At 37.3% G+C, this 22,826-nt stretch overlaps 1 protein-coding gene and 1 long non-coding RNA gene across 6 annotated transcripts in view; one reads left to right on the forward strand and one right to left on the reverse strand.

The window, feature by feature from the left end:
* The window catches only part of ARHGAP32 (Rho GTPase activating protein 32), a 198,658-nt gene that overhangs the window by 63,241 nt on the left and 112,591 nt on the right, over positions 1–22,826 (reverse strand). For 3 of the 5 annotated variants that reach the window (XM_042904540.1, XM_042904539.1, XM_042904541.1), the window contains one exon: positions 12,798–12,879. In XM_042904540.1, the coding sequence (XP_042760474.1) occupies positions 12,798–12,879 (82 nt within the window). Of the gene's footprint in view, positions 1–12,797; positions 12,880–15,353; positions 15,430–16,027; positions 16,077–22,826 lie in introns of those variants that run through there. The other 2 variants (XM_042904542.1, XM_042904543.1) reach the window with 2 other exon arrangements.
* LOC122199444 lies at positions 16,143–20,200 on the forward strand. The gene is made up of 2 exons (XR_006193509.1): positions 16,143–16,197; positions 19,834–20,200. It is a non-coding gene; the product is annotated as an uncharacterized LOC122199444 (long non-coding RNA).

A 22,826-nucleotide genomic window follows, 5' to 3' on the forward strand; every position in this document is an offset into this window, starting at 1 on the left:
GCTGAAATCAAGAGTTGGAAGCTTAACCGACGGAGCCACCCAGGCACCCAGAAAGCACCATGTTTTGTCTTCCAATGACGGTTTATGGCACAGGAGAGGTCACTTGTTATTTTTCTCTCATATTTAACAAAGTGTCTGGAGGCTCTCCTGTGAGGGGCTAACATGAATCTGTGCGGGTGGTGGCGTTAACAAGGAACTCAATGGAAAGGAACAGCTACACTGTAATCATTCTATCCTAAGAATTACCTGTGTTACTCAAACTCTTCACAGTATGTCTGAAAATTCTGCAGGTTTCATGGCCTGAAATATACCCAGAATCCAATCACCTCTGCCCACTTTTACTGCTACCACATTGATCTGAGCCACCATCATCTCTTGCCAGACCCACTACAAACAGCTGCTGCCCGTCTCCCTTCTTCTACCCAGGTCTCCTGTCCTTAACGTGGCAACCAAAGTGATCCTCCAAATAAGGCCAAGTAACAGCTCTGCTCAAAAGCTTCTAATGTCATCCCATCTAATTTTAAATGAAAGCCAAAATCCATACCCAGGCCCCAAAGAGAACTTGACTCCTTTCACCTCCAGACCTCACCTCACGTCACTCACTGTTGTGGTCAAACTGCCTTCCAGCAAATCCCGTAGCAAGCCAGGCATATGTCCAGCTCAGCAGCCCCACATTTGCAGTTCTCGGTCTGGAAAGCACCCCCCAGGTAAGTGCTTTGCTCCCCTCCTCATCTCCCTTCAGGCACTCGAAAGTAACCTTCTAATGAGCCCTTCCCAACCACTCTACCCACCTTTGGAATGATAAGCCCACATGGGCCACATCCCACCACTTCCTAACCCCTGCACCCCTTTCCAGACTTTTCTGCATAGCACTTATCATACTATATAGATTTTACCACACTATACCTTTTACTCCTTTGTTTACCTTTTTCTCTCCTTCGCATCACACTTGAATACAAAACCCCAAAATGACAATATTTGTCTGCTGTGTTTGCTGTTTTGGTCCTAGTACTTAGTATGTACTTCATAAATTCTGATCAATGAATGAGTACTGGAAATGACCAAAAATGGGAACAGCTGCTTTACTTACGGAGAAGACTGATTAGGGGCCTACACCTAGCACTGGCTAATGGGCATACGGGAGGTCAGGAAACATTTTTGATTACTACAGTAGAAATTGTTCATATTTTTAATTATCAATCAACTGTATTAGAGCAAACATTATATATAAAGGATGCAAACTGGTATAAAATAAAATATCCACCAGTAACCAAAACAATTTAGGTGAGGAAAAAGACATAAAAAGTGAAGAATCAAATTCAAAATAAGATGGCTCATTACTATACACTATTTCCAAATGACGGATACAAATAATAGCTACTGATGGCTAAAATGGAGTCCCTTTTTATTCAAAATATAGTCTTAGGATGAGGATCGTTGAGTCACCTGGGAGTTCATTGGAAATGCAGAGACCCAGGTCCCACCCCAGACCCACTGAATCACAATCCACAGTTTTTAATACCACCTCTCAGGCACACTGAACACACATGAACGTTTTCGAAGCAGTGGTCTAAAGAACCTTCATGAAGAACATAGTAAACATTTCAGCGAGGAGAAAGATCAGAGTCCGAGTACGCAGGGAAACCCAAAGTATACTGCAAGGTAAAGAAACATGTTCCTGACACTAAAGTATAGATAAGGGAAACATTTGGTTACAAAGACGAGATAGTTCCAGTTATTTATGGAGCACCTCAAATTCTAGACTAAAGATTTTGTACATAATTCTGGAGCAGAGGGACATTACTGAAGTTTTCTGAAGCTAGGGATTATGAGATAAAAGTTGTATTCTAGGGGTGCCTGACTGACTCAGTCAGTACAGCATGCGACTCTTTTCTTTTTTAAGGTTATTTATTTATTTAGGGGGGGGGGGCAGAGAGAAAGGGAGACAGAGATTCTTCATGCTGTCAGCACTGAGCCCGACATGGAGCTTGATCCCAACCTGAGACGATATCAAGAGTCAGACGCTTAACCAACTGAGCCACCCAGGCACCCTGAGTGTGGGACTCCTGATATCAGGGTTGTGAGCTTGAGCCCCACATTGAGTGTAGAGATTACTTACATAAAACTCTAAAAAAAAGAAGTTATGGGGGCACCTGGGTGGCTCAGGCTCAGGTCATGATCTGAAGGATCGTGAGTTCAAGCCCCACATTGGGTTAACTGCTGTCAGCACAGAGCCCCCTTCGGATCCTCTGTGCCCCTCTCTCTGCCCCTACGCCACCTGCGCTCTCTCAAAAACAAACATTAAAAAAAAAAGTTTGATTCTAGAAATTCATGTTAGCAGTATTAAGACAGAGGAAATAATCATGTGTCCACTGTATGAGCCTCCTGTGAGACAGGTAAAGATGAATGAGACATGCTTACCCTTTGTGAGGAGACAGCACTTTGGGAGCAAGTGGCAGAGGTGCCGTTAGACTTGGCCAGGGGTAAACAGGACATGGGGGTAGGGAGAGAGGGGTTAGCAAGCTCTCACAGAGGAAGCAGGTCATGGCCTGAAGCCTGAAACACGAGGAGGATTTCAAGTGGCCAAAATGGGGAGGAGGGCACTTCACACTCTGGGCACAATGGGAGCACTTTGAGGGCACGTATGTTCACAGCACACAGAAGCAACGCCCAGCAGAGTGCACTGGGAGAAAGACGAGAACAGGAGAGCAGAGGAGGAGGATGCCTACAAACGCTGTTACAGAACAGAGTGTGCAGTGAGGACAGACTGAAGGATACTGTTTGGGTTAATCAGTCATGAGAGAGGATGAAGGCTGACTGAAATCAGCCCATTAAGCAAGGTCCTAGAAGCACTTCTCTTCGTCCTCCATTAAACCCATCTTTGCCCCAACTTCTGTTCCGTTAGTATAAGCCTTGTGAAAATCCAAATGTGTTTTTATTCATGCCTATTGTAATAAAAGCTAAACATATTAAGTAAATATTTGTTTTGAGAGAGAGAACAATAAACTTCATCTCTACTCAATGTTCTACAGTGGGACAAATTCTGGATTTTGAGTGAATCAACCACAAATGAGTTCATTTATGTCTTGGTACACCACACAGTGAGAGCTACGTTAAGTATTGGCCATAGTTACCACCAGACATCAGAAAATTTCAGCAAATCCCAGTTGTGAACCCTCAGGCAAGCTGTTTAACCTCCCTGAGTTTCCTGGGCTCCATTTGTTAATGCAAGGTGTGGCAGGATACAGGAATACACCCCCTACCCCCAAACCTCACAGGACTGCATCAAGAGTCAAATTCCAATTGACAGAAGGGAAATAAAAGTATCCATAAACTCTCAAGCACTTGACAGATATGTGCCATTATGAATCTTCTACCTGTTTTTCCCTAATGCAGAGTATGAAAATATTATCTTAATCTGTCACTTGCAATGTATTCAGAAAGAAACTTCCCAGGGCATTCTAGCATTTTGGTACAAATCTGTATCTTACATCAATGCCTTCCAGGGTGCTGATTTTAATATCTGATTCTTGAAGTACTGGCCTCCAGAATATAAGGAAGCATATGTTCAATACAATGCTGCACACAGGATAAAAACCTGTACCTACTTTACTTGATACAAAATGTCTGGTCAGTGACATGTTAAGGAAACATGGTTACAGAAGAGGAAAGTGCTACAAACTCGAAGAAAGAAAACAAACAATCCAGGAGCAAACAGAAGAAAATAAAGGAAAAAACTATAATTAAGCAAAGTTGCAAGTAAAACAAAGAAAGCAAGACACTAAAGGACCAATTCCCTAAAAGAAGAAAATAAAGAACTTTTTTTAATTTCAAAATTATGCTACAAATTTAGACTAATTTGTTACCTTATAAACTACTTCTTACCATAAGGATTTCATCAGTATTATATCTAATTACTAAGTTTTTTCTCGAAATGAAAGCCTCAGCTACTTTTATGTCTGCTAATCAAAAAATTCCGCTGTCGCCCCCCCCCCCCCCCCAAAGCCAAATATTTATAATGCAAACTCCATTCAAGTGGCATCCAAAGAGGCTCCTTCTCCCATCATGGTCCCAGGAAAACTACTATAATTCATTTGTCTTAGTGGTATACTGTGAGATGTTGGCATATAGATTTTACCAACAAATATTAATTTTGTATCTACATAAATCTAGTTTTTGACACTCTGGAATTTAAATGACATAAGAGTGGATAAATATAAATCAATAAATACTACAGCTGACATTTATTAAGTATCCAAGGGCTTTAGATGCCTTATCCCTAATCTTCAAAGGGATGTTGCCTCACTTTTTTAAATAAGGGAATTAAAAGTCAGAGAAGCCAAATGTAAAATGTGGCACAGGGATTAAAACTTGAGGTTGGAAGCCTATGCTCTTATCCCTTCAACTGTGTTGTTTTCACACATGTATATAAATTAAATATCTAAATTAAACCTACTGTCAGAAAATATCTATGTTATGGGGTGGTTGCATTAAGAAGGACCCTTGGAAATCACCTATTTGGAAAGGATGGAGTTAAGGAGAGATACAATCTATTTTTTCATATTCTATAAAGTAATACTTTTTTATTGTAAAGGGGTTGAATAATACAGAAGCAAACAGAGAAAAAAATTAAATTTCTTTTGCTGATGTCTACAATCTCATTCCCCTTTCTAGTTGGTATATATCCTTCCAGATCATTTTCTATGAATTTACAATGAGATTATTCTATGTTGTGATTTGCTTTTTCATTTAACAATAAATCACAGAAAACAATTCCATATGACTTTCTTTTTAAGGGCTGCAGAATATTTCACACACATAAATAGATAAGGAAGTATCTATTTTGAAACTGTGATTTCCAACATTTGAATATTAAAGCAATACTGCAAAGAATATTTATCTGGATGGGAGATATATTTAAAGAATGAAAAGTGACCAATTCAAAAATGACAAAGGACTTGAACTGGGATTTCTCCAAAGAAGATATACAAATGGCCAATAAACACATGAAAAGATGTTCAACATCATTCCATTTCTGTATAATCACCACCTGGATCCACAGAACACTGCTAGCACTCCAGAATCCTCTCTCCTACCCATCCCAGTCACCTATCCCCTTCCTCCCGCCCAAAGTTAACTGCTATTCTGAATTCTAACACCACAGAACCATCTTAAACTCTGTGATTCTGAACTCTCTCCTCATCTATGTGGAATTATACGGCGTATGTATGCATGTACGTATAGCACGCTTCTCTCACTCAACACTTATTTTTGTGAGATTCACCCATATTGTGGCAGACAGCCAGAACTCATTTCATTTTCATCGGTGTAGAAGAATCCGTTCAACGAATGTGCCTTTATTTATCCATCCCATTATGAATATGCCTCTGGTTTTTCAAGTTTTTTGACAATTAGGACTAAGGTTGCTATAAACATTCTATATTGACCTAAGAGTGAAGCTGCTGGACCCCAGGGTATGTGTCAACTTCAGTATGTAATACCAAACAATGATTGTCTCACATTATCTCCCATCAGCAGTGTGAGAGAATTCCTACTGATGCATATCCTTGCCAACCTTTGGCATTATTATTCTTAAATTTTAACCTCTGGTGGGTATGTATTAAAGAGTCAATGAGATTTCAGTTTGCATTTCCCTAAAGACTGATGACGTTTCCCATCTTGTCATACGCTTATGAGCATTTTGGATATTTGTTGTAAAGTACCTATTCAAGTTTTCACTTAAACAAATCATTTTATCGGTCCCTTTCTTACTGATTCTTTACACACTTTAGTTATGTGACCTTTGTCAAATATCTTTCTCATTTTGTGATTTGCTTTCTTCATTATCTTAATAGCATTTAAGATCAAGTTCTGATCTTTAATTCAATTTAATTATTAAGCTTTTCAGTTAAGATTACTGCTTATGTTTATCCCGAGATCATGAAAATAGGTCATGAAGATACTCTACTGTATTATCTTCTAAGAGTTTTATTGTTTTGCCTTTCACATACAGATCTGTAATTCTCCCAGAAATGATTCTGTATACAGGGTTAAATAAGAATTTTATACACTCATACACACACACACACCCCTGAAGGTGACCTAGCACCATTTATTGAAATAACTGTCCTTTTGACATTGCTCTGCAAAAAAGTATCTATATATTCACAGGTTTGTTTCTGGACTCTATTCTGCTCCACTAATCTATTTGTCTGTCTACCCTTGAATTAATATCAGTACCTTAAGTGAAGTTTTAACAATAAATCTTGATATTTAAAATAGTAAGTTTCCCCACTTTATTGTTCTTCAAAATTGTCTTGGGATTTAGGTCTCTGCATTTCCATAATTATTTTAGAATCAGTTTAGAACCAGTTGTCAATTTCCACAAAAATTCTAACTCAAAACTTGGGGCATTTATCAGTAACTCTGCCCTACTGGGCTCTGAGCTCCAATTTTTGTTCTCCTAGGACTACTGTGCCTTTCTCTACTCTATCAGTAGATACCCTAGGGGAATAAAGTCTCCATATACTGAAGTCTGTCTTCAGGATGTCCTTTTTCTGCTTAACCTCAGCTCAGTAATTGTTTACTGCCTTATTAACTCTCCAATGCTTCAAAGAGATATTTTTTTTTATTCCTGTCCAAATCTTCTGTGTTCAGAGCAAAGGCTTTTTATCTAAATTCCCTTGTCCTTCGAGTTAAGAAGAAAATAAGCATTGCCCTGCTTTTCTCTTACCCTCTCTCCCTACTTTCCTTTCTCTCCCCTCTTCCTCCCCTAACCCTTTTTCTTTCTTTCTAGACAAAAAGGTGGATAATGGAAGAAATGAGGAATCCCACTATGGAAATTACAAAAAAGACAAAATGTTGATCCAAGAAATAAAATAAGGGGCACCTTGGTGGCTCAGTCAGTTAAGCGTCCGACTTCAGCTCAGGTCATGATCTCAGGGTTTGTGAGTTTGAGCCCCACGTTGGGCTATGTGCTGACAGCTCAGAGCCTGGAGCCTGCTTCAGATTCTGTGCCTCCCTCTCTCTGCCCCTCCCCTGTTCGCACTCTATCTTTCTCAAAAATAAATAAACCTTAAAAAATGTTTTTTAAAAAAAGAAATAAAATAAGAATTGAAGAATTTATCAGGTGGGCTTAAGCCTACACAGAAGAATAACTGAACTTTAAGAGAGGTCAATAAAAGTAAACTGGAAAGAGAGGGTGTGTAAGACAGTATCAAAGAGTGTAACCAATCTGTAAAGGAAAAGAGGAAGAGCAACGATTGCACAGAAGAAATACTGTAAAGATAATAGCTGAGAAAACTAAAACTTGAAGAAAGATATCAATAAATAAATCCAACTGCTCCATAAGCTACAAGCAGGATAAACACACACAAAAAACTACGTATGCTTTCCCTTCTTCTTCCCCCCACCTCAACCTCACCTTCTCCCATCAAACTGTAACTGTGATGATTCAACTGCCAATTTCTTATGGACAAGCTTCTATCTTTCTTCCTCTTTTCTTTCCTCTTCTTTTCTACCTCCCTCTCCCACCTACTCCCTCCCCCACCACACCTTCTTTTTCTTAAGGCAACACGGATACTTGTTTTCTTGATCAGGACATGGTGACTCAATGATTTTATTTTTACATACACAAATAATTGAACATATTGAGAACATTAAGAAGAACTCCGAAGGGAAAAATTTTCCTATTGCCCTTGTTGTGTAATAATATAGGGAGCTTTAAATTTCAGCCTCAAACTATAGCTGCATCTTTCAGATTTGGCATCTAACAGTAACAGATGGCAATGTTAAAAATAAATAGAACATTCAAGTTGTTTATACTGTAGGCAAAGACAGTTTTAAAGTGTGAAACAAGCCTGAGGCTAACAGAATTCACATCATCCTTTTCGAAATATATTAAGAATCCACATTTCCTTATGCCAATCCTGCAATGCTGCTCACAGAAGATAAAATACTAGCTTTTAAAGGTGTGCTGGCATTATAAGTCATCACTCATTTAGAATTAACATTGTCCTACAGGTCTATTAATAGACACTTGTCTTCCAGAACTATCAATACCTGATTAACTTTCTCAAGTTTTAAAGCTTCTGGAGCTTATCGCTATTAGAAATGTCACTTTCTCGTTCAAAACATGAGAAAGTATTCAATTGACAAAATTGAATACCAATATTAAGCTAATTTTTAAAACTAAGTTTGCAGGATATCTCTGAGGCAAAATATCAAAGATGATATTTAATACCTAATAAGTTAAGTGTATACAGAAGAAATGCATATAAAAATAATGCATAAGAGACAACAATAAATTTTTGATGTTGAATTTAATAACTTCAAAATAATGATACAAAAAACCATGGTCATCTTAACAGATCGATAAAAAGTACTTGACAAAGCCAACATCCTTTCATGATAAAATCATTGAAGAAATTAAGAACTGAAGGGTGCTTCCCCAATCTGATAAAGGGCATCTATGAAAACCCAACAACTAACATCTTACTTAATGGTTAGTTAAGAAATGGATGTTTTCTCCTAAGGTCAGAAATAAGACAAGGATGGCCATAGTCTTGCCAGGGAAATTGGACAAGAAGAAGAAATAAAAAGCATCCAGATTGCAAAGGAAGAAGTAAAAATATATTCACAGATGATTTGATCTTGTATATAGAATATCCAAAGGAATCCACTAAAAAAAAAAAACTATTAGAATAAACATTTCAACAAGATTTCATGATTTCATGATTAATATACAAAATTAATTGTATTTCTATGCATTTGCAATGAAAAAGAAAATGAAGTCAAGAAAGTAATTCCATTTACAATAGCATCAAAAATAATAAAAATAAATTTAACAAAAAAATGCAAACATACACTCTGAATACTACAAGACATTGAACAAAATTAAACAAGCTCTAAATAAATGGAAAAACATCCCATGTTCATGAACTGAAAGACTTAATAAATACTGGTAAGAGGATAATACTTCCCAAATTGATATACAGATTTAATATAATCCCTATCAAAATCCAGCTGACTTCTTTGCAGAAACTGACAAGCTGATTCTAAAATTCATACGGAATCGCAAGGAACCCAGAAGAGCCAAGTCAATCCTGAGAAAGAATAAAGTATTAAGAGCAAAATTTGCCACAAAACAAACACATGCTGACAGCATGGAGCCTGCTTGGGATTCTCTCTCTCCCTCTCTCTCTGCCCCTACCCTGCTCATGCTCTCTATCTCTCCAACTTAAAAAAAAAAACAAAGAACAGACATATAGATCAGTGGAACAGAACTGAAAGTATAAAAATAAACTTATATGTCCAAGGTCAATTTTCTGCAAGGGAGTCAAGACAATTCAATGGGGAAGGAATAATCTTTTTTTCAAAAAATAGTGCTGAGACACCTAGATGTCCAATGGAGTTGAACCTTATACCAGACACAAAAATTAACTCAAAGTTTACTAAAATCTAAGACCTAAAACCATAAACTTCTTAGGAGAAGATATATGAGTAAATCTTGACCTTGGGTTAGGCAAAGTCTTCCTACATAAGACATCAAAAGCATAAGGAACAAAAAAAGATAAACTGAACTTCATCAAAATTAAAAAAAATTTATACTTCCATGGACAGAATAAAGACAAGCAAAGACAACCCACACAATGTGAGAAAACATATGCAAATCATATTGTCTGATAAAGCACTTGTATCTAGAATATACATAGAATACTTAAAGAATATATAAAGAATGTATATAAAGAATACTTGCCAATTAAAAAATGGGAAAAGGATATGAATAGACATTTCTCCAAAAACATGCAAATGGCTAATAAGCACATAAAAAGATACTCAACATGATTAGTCATCAGGAAAATGAAATCAAACTCCCAAAGATACACCACTTTGTAACTACTACGATGGCAATAATCAAAAACACACTAACAAGGATATGGAACAACTGAAACTCTCATACACACTGCCAGGGCGTATTGTAAAAACTACTTTGTAAAGCAGTCTGGCAGTTCTTCAAAGGTTAAACATAGAGCTACCATATGACCCAGCAGTTTTACTCCTAGATATATACTTGAGAGATGAAAATATATATATCCACACAAAAACTTATACACCGATGTTCATAACTGCATTATACGTAATAGTCAAAAATGGAAACAACTCAAAATGAGTGGATAAAATATGGCCTCTCCATACAATGGAATATTACTTTAGCCATAAAAAAGAATGAGATTCTGATACATGGATGAACCCTGAAAACACTGTGCTAAGTCAAAGAAGCTAATTACGAAAGACCACTATTGTATGATCATGAAAGGTCTGGAATAGGGAAATCTGTAGAGACAGAAAGTAGACTAATAGCTGCTTAGGGCTGGAGAAGAGGGATGGGGTTGAGGCACCTCTCTGCTAAAGGGTATGGGATTTTCTTTTAAGTTAATGACGCCATGTTTAAAAAAAAGAAAAAAAAAAACCCTACAGTCATCACAACCACAAATTAACATCTACTGAGCAAGTACCCACTGAGAAAGTTTTTTAGTAATTTTACCCAAAGAAGGGGAATTTAACAGAGGATAAAATGTCTTGAAAAGAGACTGAGAGGAGAAAGCAGGAAAAGACCTCTCTGACCTCAGCCGTAGTAATCTCTTACTTGACACATCCCCAAAGGCAAGGGAATTAAAAGCAAAAATGAACTACTGGGACCATATGAAGATAAAAAGCTTCTGCACAGCAAAGGAAACAACCAACAAAACTAAAAGGCAACCAACGAAATGGGAAAAGATATTTGCAAATGACATATCGGACAAGGGGCTAGTATCCAAAATCTATAAAGAGCTCACCAAACTCCACACCCGAAAAACAAATAATCCAGTGAAGAAATGGGCAGAAAACATGAATAGACACTTCTCTAAAGAAGACATCCAGATGGCCAACAGGCACATGAAAAGATGCTCAACGTCGCTCCTCATCAGGAAAATACAAATCAAAACCACACTCAGATATCACCTCACGCCAGTCAGAGTGGCCAAAATGAACAAATCAGGAGACTACAGATGCTGGAGAGGATATGGAGAAACGGGAACCCTCTTACACTGTTGGTGGGAATGCAAATTGGTGCAGCCACTCTGGAAAACAGTGTGGAGGTTCCTCAGAAAATTAAAAATAGACCTACCCTATGACCCAGCAATAGCACTGCTAGGAATTTACCCAAGGGATACAGGAGTACTGATGCATAGGGGCACTTGTACCCCAATGTTTATAGCAGCACTCTCAACGATAGCCAAATTATGGAAAGAGCCTAAATGTCCATCAACTGATGAATGGATAAAGAAATTGTGGTTTATATACACAATGGAGTACTACGTGGCAATGAGAAAGAATGAAATATGGCCCTTTGTAGCAACGTGGATGAAACTGGAGAGTGTGATGCTAAGTGAAATAAGCCATACAGAGAAAGACAGATACCATATGGTTTCACTCTTATGTGGATCCTGAGAAACGTAACAGAAACCCATGGGGGAGGGGAAGGAAAAAAAAAAAAAGAGGTTAGAGTGGAAGAGAGCCAAAGCATAAGAGACTCTTAAAAACTGAGAACAAACTGAGGGTTGATGGGGGGTGGGAGGGAGTGGAGGGTGGGTGATGGGTATTGAGGAGGGCACCTTTTGGGATGAGCACTGGGGGTTGTATGGAAACCAATTGGACAATAAACTTCATATATTGAAAAAAAAAAAAAAAAGAAAGAAAAGAGACTGAGAATCCTGTCTCAAGTAGAACTGTAGAGAACACTGTTTTGAAGTATTTTTCTCTACTAAACAGTAAAAGTAGTCTGCCTAAAAATTTAAAATTCCTATGAGAATTCTTAATCTTCTGTGAAGAAACAAGCTTCAAAAGCATATTACCTTTACCTGAATACTATAAGCAAATATGATTTGATGTATGCTTGGGGGGCAGAGGTGGGGAAATACTAAATAAGCTTTTCCCCCCTAACTTTTATATATAGGTCCTAACCCTAAAAGATACTTTAAGGAAAATATTACAAATAAATTCTGAGGCCCAGCAAATTTTTCTTTTTCTTTTACTGCGGGCAGAGTATGGAGAAGGGCAAAGAAAGGTGAAGGGAATATAATATAAGTAGGAGACGTAAATCTGATTACTTCCTCTTTCCTCCAAAATCTTTCAGTCTTTGTTTTTGTTTTCCTTTAAAAATTTTATATAACATTAAAAACTTCCAAGCTAAGTATTCTGTACAATCTACCTAGATTAAATCACCCCAATAAAAACAAGTTTCCATTTTGATTTTCACCCCCTGTAACACTGCTTTATTCATTAAATAATCCACATATTTATATAGCACTATAAATATACTATTAAGTAATGAGAAATGCTGTTTAAAATAGTTTTGATGTTCACAATCATTGATAAAATATACATTCCCTTCATTTATTAGTTTCCAGCTAATCACATCATTTGTGTGAGTTCTTTAAACCTGTTATTTTCATCATTGTGTTCATCAATAAACTATATCCCTACTATATAATTATAAAAACAAATAATGACAAAGATTAATGGAACAAATAGTTGTTTGAAATTATCTAAAATGTTGATGTATCTTTGTGAAATGATCAATAAAGAAATAAGAATATTTTAAAACTCAAAACCACCTAAAATTAAGAATGCATACATATCATGTCAATAAATGGCAACAACAGCAAAACAAGCTATGTGCTTGACTAAAAGAGAAAACCTGTTTCTTCAAGCAGTTGATAAAAATCATCACCCTGATGAAAAAGTGTACTCACCTGGTTTTGGCACTGAGTTGGTCACTGACTGGGGGACTTTCTGATTAATTAACTCCACGCAGTGTCCAGGAAAGAGACCCACCTAAGGAAGAAAAGCAGCAAAGAGAGGATTCTAAACCAGAGAGCAGACCAGTGTGTGAACAGTGCCAATTCAATTCCAGTAATATACTCCACAGTCCCTCCCAAAGGATTCTATTATTCCAAGACTCTAAATCACAGATGATACCAATTACACAAACAAATAATAAAACAATCTGTTGCTATGTGTGTACAGGGTTGTGTTTTATTCGTCCAAATATCTAAGTCTGCTTTTTTAGTTTTAGCTTTTAATTTACCAAACTTTTTTTTTTACACCATTCAAATATGCAGTCTGAAACCAAGCTAAGCAAGCAGTACCTATAATTTTTACCTCTTAATAACTTACTTTGCTGAAATTTCAACCTAGTTGTGTTGGTATCTCCACAGCCAAATTTTATATTTGTCTTCTCTATAATTAAAAAAAATCAACACTAAACCACATTCAAATTTTTTTGGAATTTTCTTCTCATTTCTCCCACAGGTTTCATGAAAAATGACAGGACTAAAATAAATTGGTGAAACAACACTCATTTCACATCCTGCTGTTGTGAAAGAGCTAGTAGTGTGTGAAAACGTGGGAAAGCAAAAGAGAAGAAAACAACCAAACTCAGCAGTAGTGACAGACTCTGGCTTTGACAAACACACCACTTTGACCTAATCGCAGAACTGTTCATGGTGTTAGATACAGAATCCTAAGAAGTTGTATTAGGAAAATACTGAGATCACCCACAGACCACCCAGATCACACAGAGATACTGGATAGCCAATAGAATAAATACAGAGATAAATAGCTTGGAAACAAAAGTAAAAAGAAGATCTTTGCCAATATTTATAGATGTTTCCTTAGATAGGAATATAATCAGGCTACCATGCAACAGATGTTAAAGCTGAACATGAAAACTACATCACTTTTACATCCCTCTGTTGACAGACTCGGGAAGAATGGAATGGTCTTCCAAGAGTTATGACTCATCATGAAGTTCTGAGCTGTATAATTTCCATCTGTGTGGGATTATTTTCACATATGCATTTGCTGCATTCTTATTTCGATTTCTGGATCAATATTCCATGGTAGTTCTTAAGAGTATGAAGATGTAACCAGTTATCATGAGTTGAAAAGGGGTTTTTAACAAGTTATCAGTTTGTTTAAAAGCTCTCTGATTTGGGGATTCTTAAAGTCCCTATGCATTGCCTTCCAAAACGATGCTTTGTTTTACTGGTGAAATTTCATACAATATTTTATTCAACTTCCTATTTAGCCAAACAAGTAGAAATTCTTCCAAGATCGATTAGAACCAGATAAGACTCACCTTGAAAAACCCTTCTCATTCTTTCTTACACAAACCCATTATGAGAGGTTAACAGTGCAGCCTCAAAGGTAAGAGTGCTTGGGTTCAATTCTAGGTCTGCTTACAAGATCAGGTTCGCAACCTAGCCTCTGTTTCAGTTTCTTCATCTAAACAATGTAATAGTACCTAGCTCCTAAGTGTTGTTATGAGAACTAAATGGATCAGCATAAGCACAATGCATATAGTTAGCACCCATTAAATGTCAGTATCCAATAGTTGGTTACCAGAAGACCTTGAAGGCTCCAGCTCCTCCATTAAATGGATGACACATAATACTTACCACCTTCTGCACATACAGACTTAAGTTTGTTTCCTGCCTATGAAATATCATTCTTTCCATAAAATTAGAATTCATTTCAACTTATAAACATTTTCTGCAATTTTCTAGAGAGAAAAGACCAGGATCTAAATAAACTTGGCCCACCTACTTACTAGGCTCTGTGATCTGGAGCAAATCAGTCAACATCTGTTTCAGTTTCTTAATTTGTGAAAATGGGGATAACAGGAGTGCCTGGGTGACTCAGTCTGTTGAGTGTCCAACTTCAGCTTGGGTCATAATCTCAGGGTCGTGAGATCGAGCCCCGCAGCAGGTTCCACACTAAGTGTGCAGACTGCTTAAGATTCTCTCTCTCTCTCTCTCTCTCTCTCTCTCTCTCTCTCTCTCTGTACCACCCTCTCCCCTGCTCACACATGCTTTCTCTGCAACATAAAAAAATTTTTTAATAAAAAAACAGGATAATATTAGCTACCACAATAATTTGTATGAAAGCACCTAGCCGAGTTTCTAAACATGAATATCTTTCAGCAAATAAAAACTAGTTTTTTGTCACTTCCTAACAAAAACTGAACAAAGTTTAACGAACTTCTTTGGGGAACTATATAATATATATCAGTTACATTCGTACCTTTTAAATTTGTCTCCATGCATTACCTTTAAATATATGAGTAAGCATGCTACTGTGTGCTATGTAAAGGTCCATGGTATGTTCCTCTACTGCCTATCTCCAATCCCTGCTCACTTGTCTCCCTTTAATATAAAGTATATTACCATCAGCTAAATTATATATTCAGTGCCCACACTCCTTGCATGCAGGTGTAGCCACAGCACGTGTAAATACAGCTCTATTACCACTATTCTGTTTCCTTCCTCTTGTTTTGAAGCCAGGTATCAAGATTGGATCTGTAGTGGCCATCATTTGACCTTAAAAGAAAAGCCAAGAGAATCTTAGAGATTTCTGCTTAGCATCAGTTAGCTAACTCAACAGCCATCAGTCACTTTTTCTGTTCACTTTTTTGTTTCTTGAAACCAAAAGCATTCCTAGTTAATAAGTCTTTTAATTAGAAGAGTTGACTCTATAAATTTGTGAAAGGCAAATAGATTCTATTTTCCTATTATAAAATTTCCATCATAAAAAATGAAGTTGTGTTCTATTGAAAATATACACAATAACGTAACCTTAAGAAAGAACGTAAGTAAAACTAAAAATATACTTAATGAACATTTACTTTTCTGATTCATACTGAAACTAATATTTTACCAAATATCAACAATTCTGGCAAACTCAAAATGTCAAATGTTAAAAGCGACTGGAACTCTGATAATATGATTTATGTATGAACTACGTCATCCTGTGTCATAGATTATTCTTTCTGCAGCAGTGACAATTTCTAAAGCTCTAATTTATAGGACTGAGATGGGTGAGGAAAATTGGGTATATTGGGAGGGGCCAAGATGAGTTTCAACTCCAGGAATAAGAAGGAAGAGAGAGAAAAGACCAATCTATCTAGAGATGGTCCCCCCACCTTATCCACAGTTTTGCTTTGTTTCAGTTACCCGCAGTAAACCATGGTCTGGAAGCAGATGATTCTCCTTCTCATGACGTCACAATGCCTACATAATTCACGTCACTTCATCTCATCACATAGGCATTTATCATCTCACATCATCACAAGGAGGAGTACAATACAATAAGGTATTTGGAGAGCGAATCAGACCACATTCGCATAACTTTCAGTATATTTTTAGAACTGTTTTATTTTATTATTTTTGTCAATCTCTTACTGTGCCTAATTTACAAATTAAACTTTGCCATAGATACATATATATGTATAGGAAAAACCTAGTATTTACAGGGTTCAGTACTATCCATAGTTTCAGGCATTCTCTGGGGGAAAAGGGAGGACTACTGTATATCCCAAAGTGTGCTGATAAAGCTAAACAACTGGCTCTCCAAGAGGAAGGGTCTTGATTTATAGTGTTTGCCAGAGTCAGTGGCTGGTGTCAAGACCCGGCGGGTGTCAAGCTACCAACAAGACACAACCAAACGCAATTGCAAAGAGATGCACAGTAGCCTGTTAGATCGTATTTATACCACACAGAACACTAGGCAGAAATACCCTCAAGAGCGTAGGTAACAGTAAAATATAGTGAAATAATTATAAATAAAGTTTTAAGTATTTATTACCTTTGTTTTTAATACAATTCATTTAACTAAAAATTCATAGGCTTTAATTTTTAAAAGCAGCTGTGTTTCACAGTTGTACCACCAAATTCCTAAAAATTTCACGACCTGCTCTGGCTCACCACTAATCTATACCTACACACTGGGTCCTGTGCCTGTCGTAACCCTAATAGCTCCTGGGAATAGGTTTCAGGCAGCTTGACCAATACATGGCTTCCTCTCCAACTGCAAGTGAATAAGGAAAGACCTAAATGCAACAGACTGCAATCTGAATCTTCTGACCTTCTTCTACATTGAGGATGGGCTCACACAGTAAAGGAAATAGGTTTGGTGACAAAAGTCAATGTACTGAAAAAATATTCTGGTACAACTTAGAGGGAATGTTGGATAAGAAACTACTGTCTTAAAATAAGGCTGGAGCTTTGGTAACAGTGAGAATAGAATGAAATCACTGCTTACCAATGGAGCCTAATCCTAACTATAGTCTCTCTGAGGCAACTAATCAAAATCTAACAGGAATTTCAACACAACAATGTGCTTACCACTGATTTTTTAAAAAAAATCCTATTCTAATGGTTGATTTATGTTAATTAATGGCTAGTGAAAGTTTAGGACTTAGCATAACAAAATATTTTTTTGTATTAAGCATAGTGAATGAAGTCATGCTCTTACTTCCAGAGATATACCACAGATTTTTCATCAATGTAACTATGTGGCCTCAGAGAGTTTCTAATTTTTCATTTTCAGACTACAATTTCCTATCTTCCCAGGTCTCTAGTGTTCATATATTCCATGACAAGAGAAGTTCAAATTCAGAGATACTGCACCCCTTTCCTCCCTGTATTTCCCCACGAGGGTACCATCTCCCCTTCCAATCATTTGTTTTTACTACTCAGTATGAATCTGTGATTGATCATTTGAACTTTAAAATATATCAGTATTTGGGGTGCCTGGGTGGCTCAGTCGGTTGAGCGTCTGACTTCGGCTCAGGTCATGGTCTCACAGCTCTGTGAGTTCGAGCCCCACATTGGGCTCTATGCTGATGGCTCGGAGCCTGGAGCCTGCTTCGGATTCTGTGCCTCCCTCTCTCTCTGACCCTTCCCCGCTCACACTCTGTCTCTGTCTCTCTCTCTCTCTCAAAAATAAATAAAATTATTTAAAAATTTTATTTAAAAATTTAATAAATAAAAAGTATACCTTTATTTCTTTTATATGTGAAAAATACTGACTTCTTTGAAATTGTTTGTAGGTATTGTTTGTATATTTCATTTCAGAAATCACATGGAAGGATTTTAGAAAATATTTATTATAATGAGGGGGGTGTGTAAGTTTGAGGAGTTTAAGAACTACTGCTCTAAACCATTTTGTTAATAATTTCCATGAAATTGAACGTTTAAATATCATTTGGTAGGACATATTCTGATGCTATAAATTATCAAAAGGCTATGAAGAAACAAATTTATGGTATCAATGGCAGTTGCACTAATAAGAAAAATAAAAATAGGAACAATACAGAAGATAATTTAAGAAAATTTACATATTTGTATGATCCAAGGGGGAAAAATGCAAAATTGGAACTCACCAAGCTTGTGAACTGGTCCTGGCTATACCATTATGTACTGTCTTGGTGAATCAGAATCTGCACAATTTATCTAAATCTTTTTGTCTCTAGATTTCTGTAATTTTTAAATGACAGGTTAGGACGAGATGACCCACTATCATTTTTTCTACAAGGAGACAAGTAGAAGCCACTACCAGTTCGTTAAATTACTATTGTGATCTATTCGTTGCCCAGAATACCTAGGATTTGATCTAAGCTCGGATAAGAAACAGCAGAATAACAATGGGCAAGTTGTTTAAACCCACATGCTTTAGTTCTGTCATCAGCAAGAGATGATAATAGTACCTTCTTCACAGAGTTATAAGAACTAGAGATTGATGGAAAGCACTTAGCACAGCACATTTAAGAAGCACTTCATTTGTAGTATAATATATTCCCTCTTTACTTGAAATTATTTAACATTACCGATGAAAATTTATAGTATATGATTTCCTGAAACTTAACTAGAGAGGAAATGTTGTGCCTCATTTAATAGTGAGTAATGAAAAGGCGTAGCTTTGGATGCCATATATAAATAATATGATCTTTTTGTAAAGGAACAGGTAAACTTTGCCCCTCTGTTAAACTAGTATGGGGGACAATGTTCCCAAATATCTTCCTTTAGAATAAAGAATACTTTTTTGAAAATAAGTTACCTAGAACCATATTAAACTCCTGAGCTAAAGGACCTTTTTATTGTCCATGAATTGCTTCTCTGATGTTTGTACACAAAAACACTAACATGACATTTGGGCTAACTATGAAAAATAAAACAGCTCATCCTTTACCACGTTGTAGAGAGCTAAGAGAACGCAAGCTGTATAAAATTCTGTCTATCTCTAAGTGGTATTCTATCCATTAGGTTAACTATGTCCCAAATGTGTTTTAAGGAAGATTTCCTGGGGGGTAAAGAGAGTATTTGCTAAACTGTGTTTAATTTCTTCTTTTATCTGTGCATAGGATAAACAACGGGAGGCCACTTGGTGATTCTCACATTTTGTGCTGAATAACTATCTGAATAACTTGGTAAAATTCAGATTCCTGTCCCCATTCCCCAAGATTCTAATTGGTAATACCTCACTTTAACATGTTTCTCAAGTCATTCTGATGCTAGCTACTCCCAGATAAAACTCTGAGAAACTGCCTAAACAAATACTTCTCAAAGATATTGACATTTTATATTTGTGTTATGTCTTTTACCTAAGAAAAAAGGCTCCCCAGATACCTCACCTCTTATTTCCAACAAAACTCCACAGCCAGGCACAAAAGCTGATGCCATTTAGTTTTTAAAATAAGGGAAAAAAAATAGTTGTGTTGGGTTTTTTGTTTTTGTTTTTTTTTGCTTTTGTTTAAGTACATTCTATGATGAAACACTTCAGAAAACAAAGGTAAAAGATGATACACTTTAGGAAACAAAGTAAAAACAGATTTCAGAATTTCTATAGTTAATATAATTTCACACTTCCTACTCTGAGAAGTTTAAGAAAAGAAACAGAGTCACGGTATAATTTAAACACATGGGTGAACTAATCCTTCTGTTCCCACAGCTAAATTATGGTCTAAAACAATACATGGACCAGAACTTGGAAAAATGCTCAACTTTATCAACCACTGGCTGAGTAGCAGTTTACCTACTACCTACAGCACACAGTGAGCACTGTTTCTGGGCAACACCTGAACCAGAATCACATAGATAAAAATATGGTCTTATGCCTCATCCCACCATCACTGAAACAGAATTTTTGGGCTTCGGTCCTGGGACTTTATATTTTAACAAGTTCCCCCGGTGATTTTCAAGTACACTAAGGTTTGAAAATCAGTGGTGAAGGAAAAGTAGAAGCAATTACTGGTAATAGAAGAATGAAGATAGCAGCATAACACCCTTAAGTGTATTAATAAATCCTATAACTTGGACTTTATTTGCAAATTATGACAACAATTTAATACCACTATGCACCTATTAAAATGGCTAAAATCCAAAAAAACCTGAGAACCATCAAATGTTAGTGAGAATGCTGAGAACAGCATCACTTGCTGGTAGGAATGCAGAACGGGACAACCACTTTGAAAGACAGTTGGTGGCTTCTTACAGAGCTAAACACAGGCTTACCATATGATCCAGCAACTGCACTCCTTCATATTTACCCAAAGGAGCTGAGGTCTTATATCCACACAAAAACCTGCACATGGATGTTTATAGCAGCTTTATTAATAACTGCCAAAAACTGGAAACGGCCAAGATGTCCTGTAATAATTGAATGGAAAAATAAACTCTGGCACATCCACAACAATGAATATTACTGACAGAAAAGGAATTCTCGAACCACGGAAACACACAGAAGAACTTTAAAGGCACACTGCTAAGTGAGAGAAGCCAGTCTGACTACATACTGTATGACTCCAACTATATGATATTTTGAAAAAGGCAAAACTGTGGAGACAGTAAATGATTAGTAGTTCTCAGGGGTTATGAGAAGAGAAGGACAAAAAGGTAGAGCACAAGGGTTAGGGCAGTGAAACTACTCTGTATGAAGCTGTAATGTTCATACATGTAATTAGGCATTCACTAAAACGCACAGAACTATACATCACAAAGAGTGAACCTTAGTGTAAACAATGGGCTACGGTTAATAATAATGTACGAAATTTGGTTCATTAATTGTAACAAAAAAGCAAGCCCCCAAATTATTTTAATCATTGTGGGGCAGGATGTGAAACTGACATTCTGTATTGTATATATCCAAATATTCTGTATCCATGTGATTCTGGCCCAGGATCTAATGATCCTCAGACAACTCTTAGAAACAGTACTTATTCTATGCTATCTGTAATCTTTGCAAATCAGCTGGTGGTCAGTAAAGATCAGCATTTTGCCAATGCTATACAATGAATTTGTAAAGCAAGATGTTAATAATAGGAGAAGCTGTGTATGTGTCTGTGTGGGGGCGGTGGAAGGGATTATATGAAACTCTATACTACCTGCTCAATTATTCTGTAAATCTGTACTAAAAATGAGGTCTAATTATTCTCTTAATGATAAAGTCACAACCCAGCAATGCACAGCATCAGTTCACAGCAATACACGGGAAAGGCTACCATACTGATGCCTGTACCTTGTCATGCCTTGAGAGCTGGCCAGAAAGGAGACAACAAACACACGTGACTGTAACAGAAGAAAAGCAGAATCCATGTAACAAGGCATGAACACTTCAAGTTGAGCAGACATGCAAGTGGAGATGCATAGGGCCTGCATACTGACAGCACACTTCCAGAAAGCTTTCCAGCAGTGCTCAGAGCATGATACTACAGAGTTGGCATCCATCCTGGGAAGCAGTGGCCCACATCCTTGTTCCCCTTTACTCTCTCTTCTGGGAACAGTCATCTCTAAATGGCCTTGATCCCCAGGAAAACTACTAGAACCTACCTCACGGTCAAGCCCAGCCCCTACACATTATTAGTGCAGGCTTCCTGCCTTGGTGGCTCCTCCCCGCATGGTCCACTGACAAAGCCCAGCTTACAATGTCCATCTGTATGTCCAGGATCAGTCAAGTTAGCTAACTGAGGTGCTGGCCGTTTCAGTCTGATCTGTCTGCCCTGCTGGACATCCCGCCCTCAGAAGAAACACACAAGACTCTGCATTCCAAAGTCACCTTGTCCAGGAAAACTTCCTAGAACTCCCAGGGAATCTTGCTGGGCTCTGAACCTACCATGCATCTAAGAGACCCTGAGGGGAGCACTGAGGTCATACCAGACATGCTCCCTGGGGCAGAAGGCCCCAGGGTGCCTGACTTAAACTAAGTTTAAGGGTGCCCCTTAAACTACCAAGGGCAGCTCCATTGTTGCCTTTTCTCACACTCAGGTGTAAGACTCTAATTAACAATTCCATGGAGTTAAAATATATACATGTAGAGCGCCTGGGTGGCCCAGTGGTTAAGCGTCCGACTCTTGGGTTTCGGCTCAGGTCATGATCTTACAGTTCATGAGTTCAAGCCCTGCATTGGGCTCTGCGCTGAAAGTGCAGGAGCCTGCTTGGGATTTCTCTCTCCCTCTCTCTCTGCCCCTCCCCAGCTTGCTCTCTTTCTCTCTCAAAATAAATTAAAAAATAAACAAACATAAAATACATACATGGGAAAACCAATGGGCTAAGCCATTATTCCGGTTCTTTCAAACTTAAAAATCAGCGATCTCATCTATAATTATCATATTCATGGAATAAATTCTAATTATCTTCCTCTCTCAATGAAATATTTGAGTAAGGAAGGGCATATGTTTGCCATTTAAAAATACCTAACAAGGGTAGAGAACATCACAAATAGCTTGAAGAGGAGTTTTTTCCTAGATACAATATATTAATCATCACATAAAAACAACACATGGTAACAGAAATGTTTCCACCAGTAAAACCTGTATGCTTTACAGTCCTTAGTTGGTTCATCTTTACAGCATTTTTTGCTGGCTGGGAAGGAAAGATGTTCTTTTTCATAGGGCTGAAAACTGAGGTGGATGAAGTTAATAATGAGACTTAAATGCAGAAATCCTA

Source organism: Panthera leo, chromosome D1 (assembly GCF_018350215.1).
Source record: "Panthera leo isolate Ple1 chromosome D1, P.leo_Ple1_pat1.1, whole genome shotgun sequence".
Classification (NCBI taxonomy): Eukaryota; Metazoa; Chordata; class Mammalia; order Carnivora; family Felidae; genus Panthera; species Panthera leo.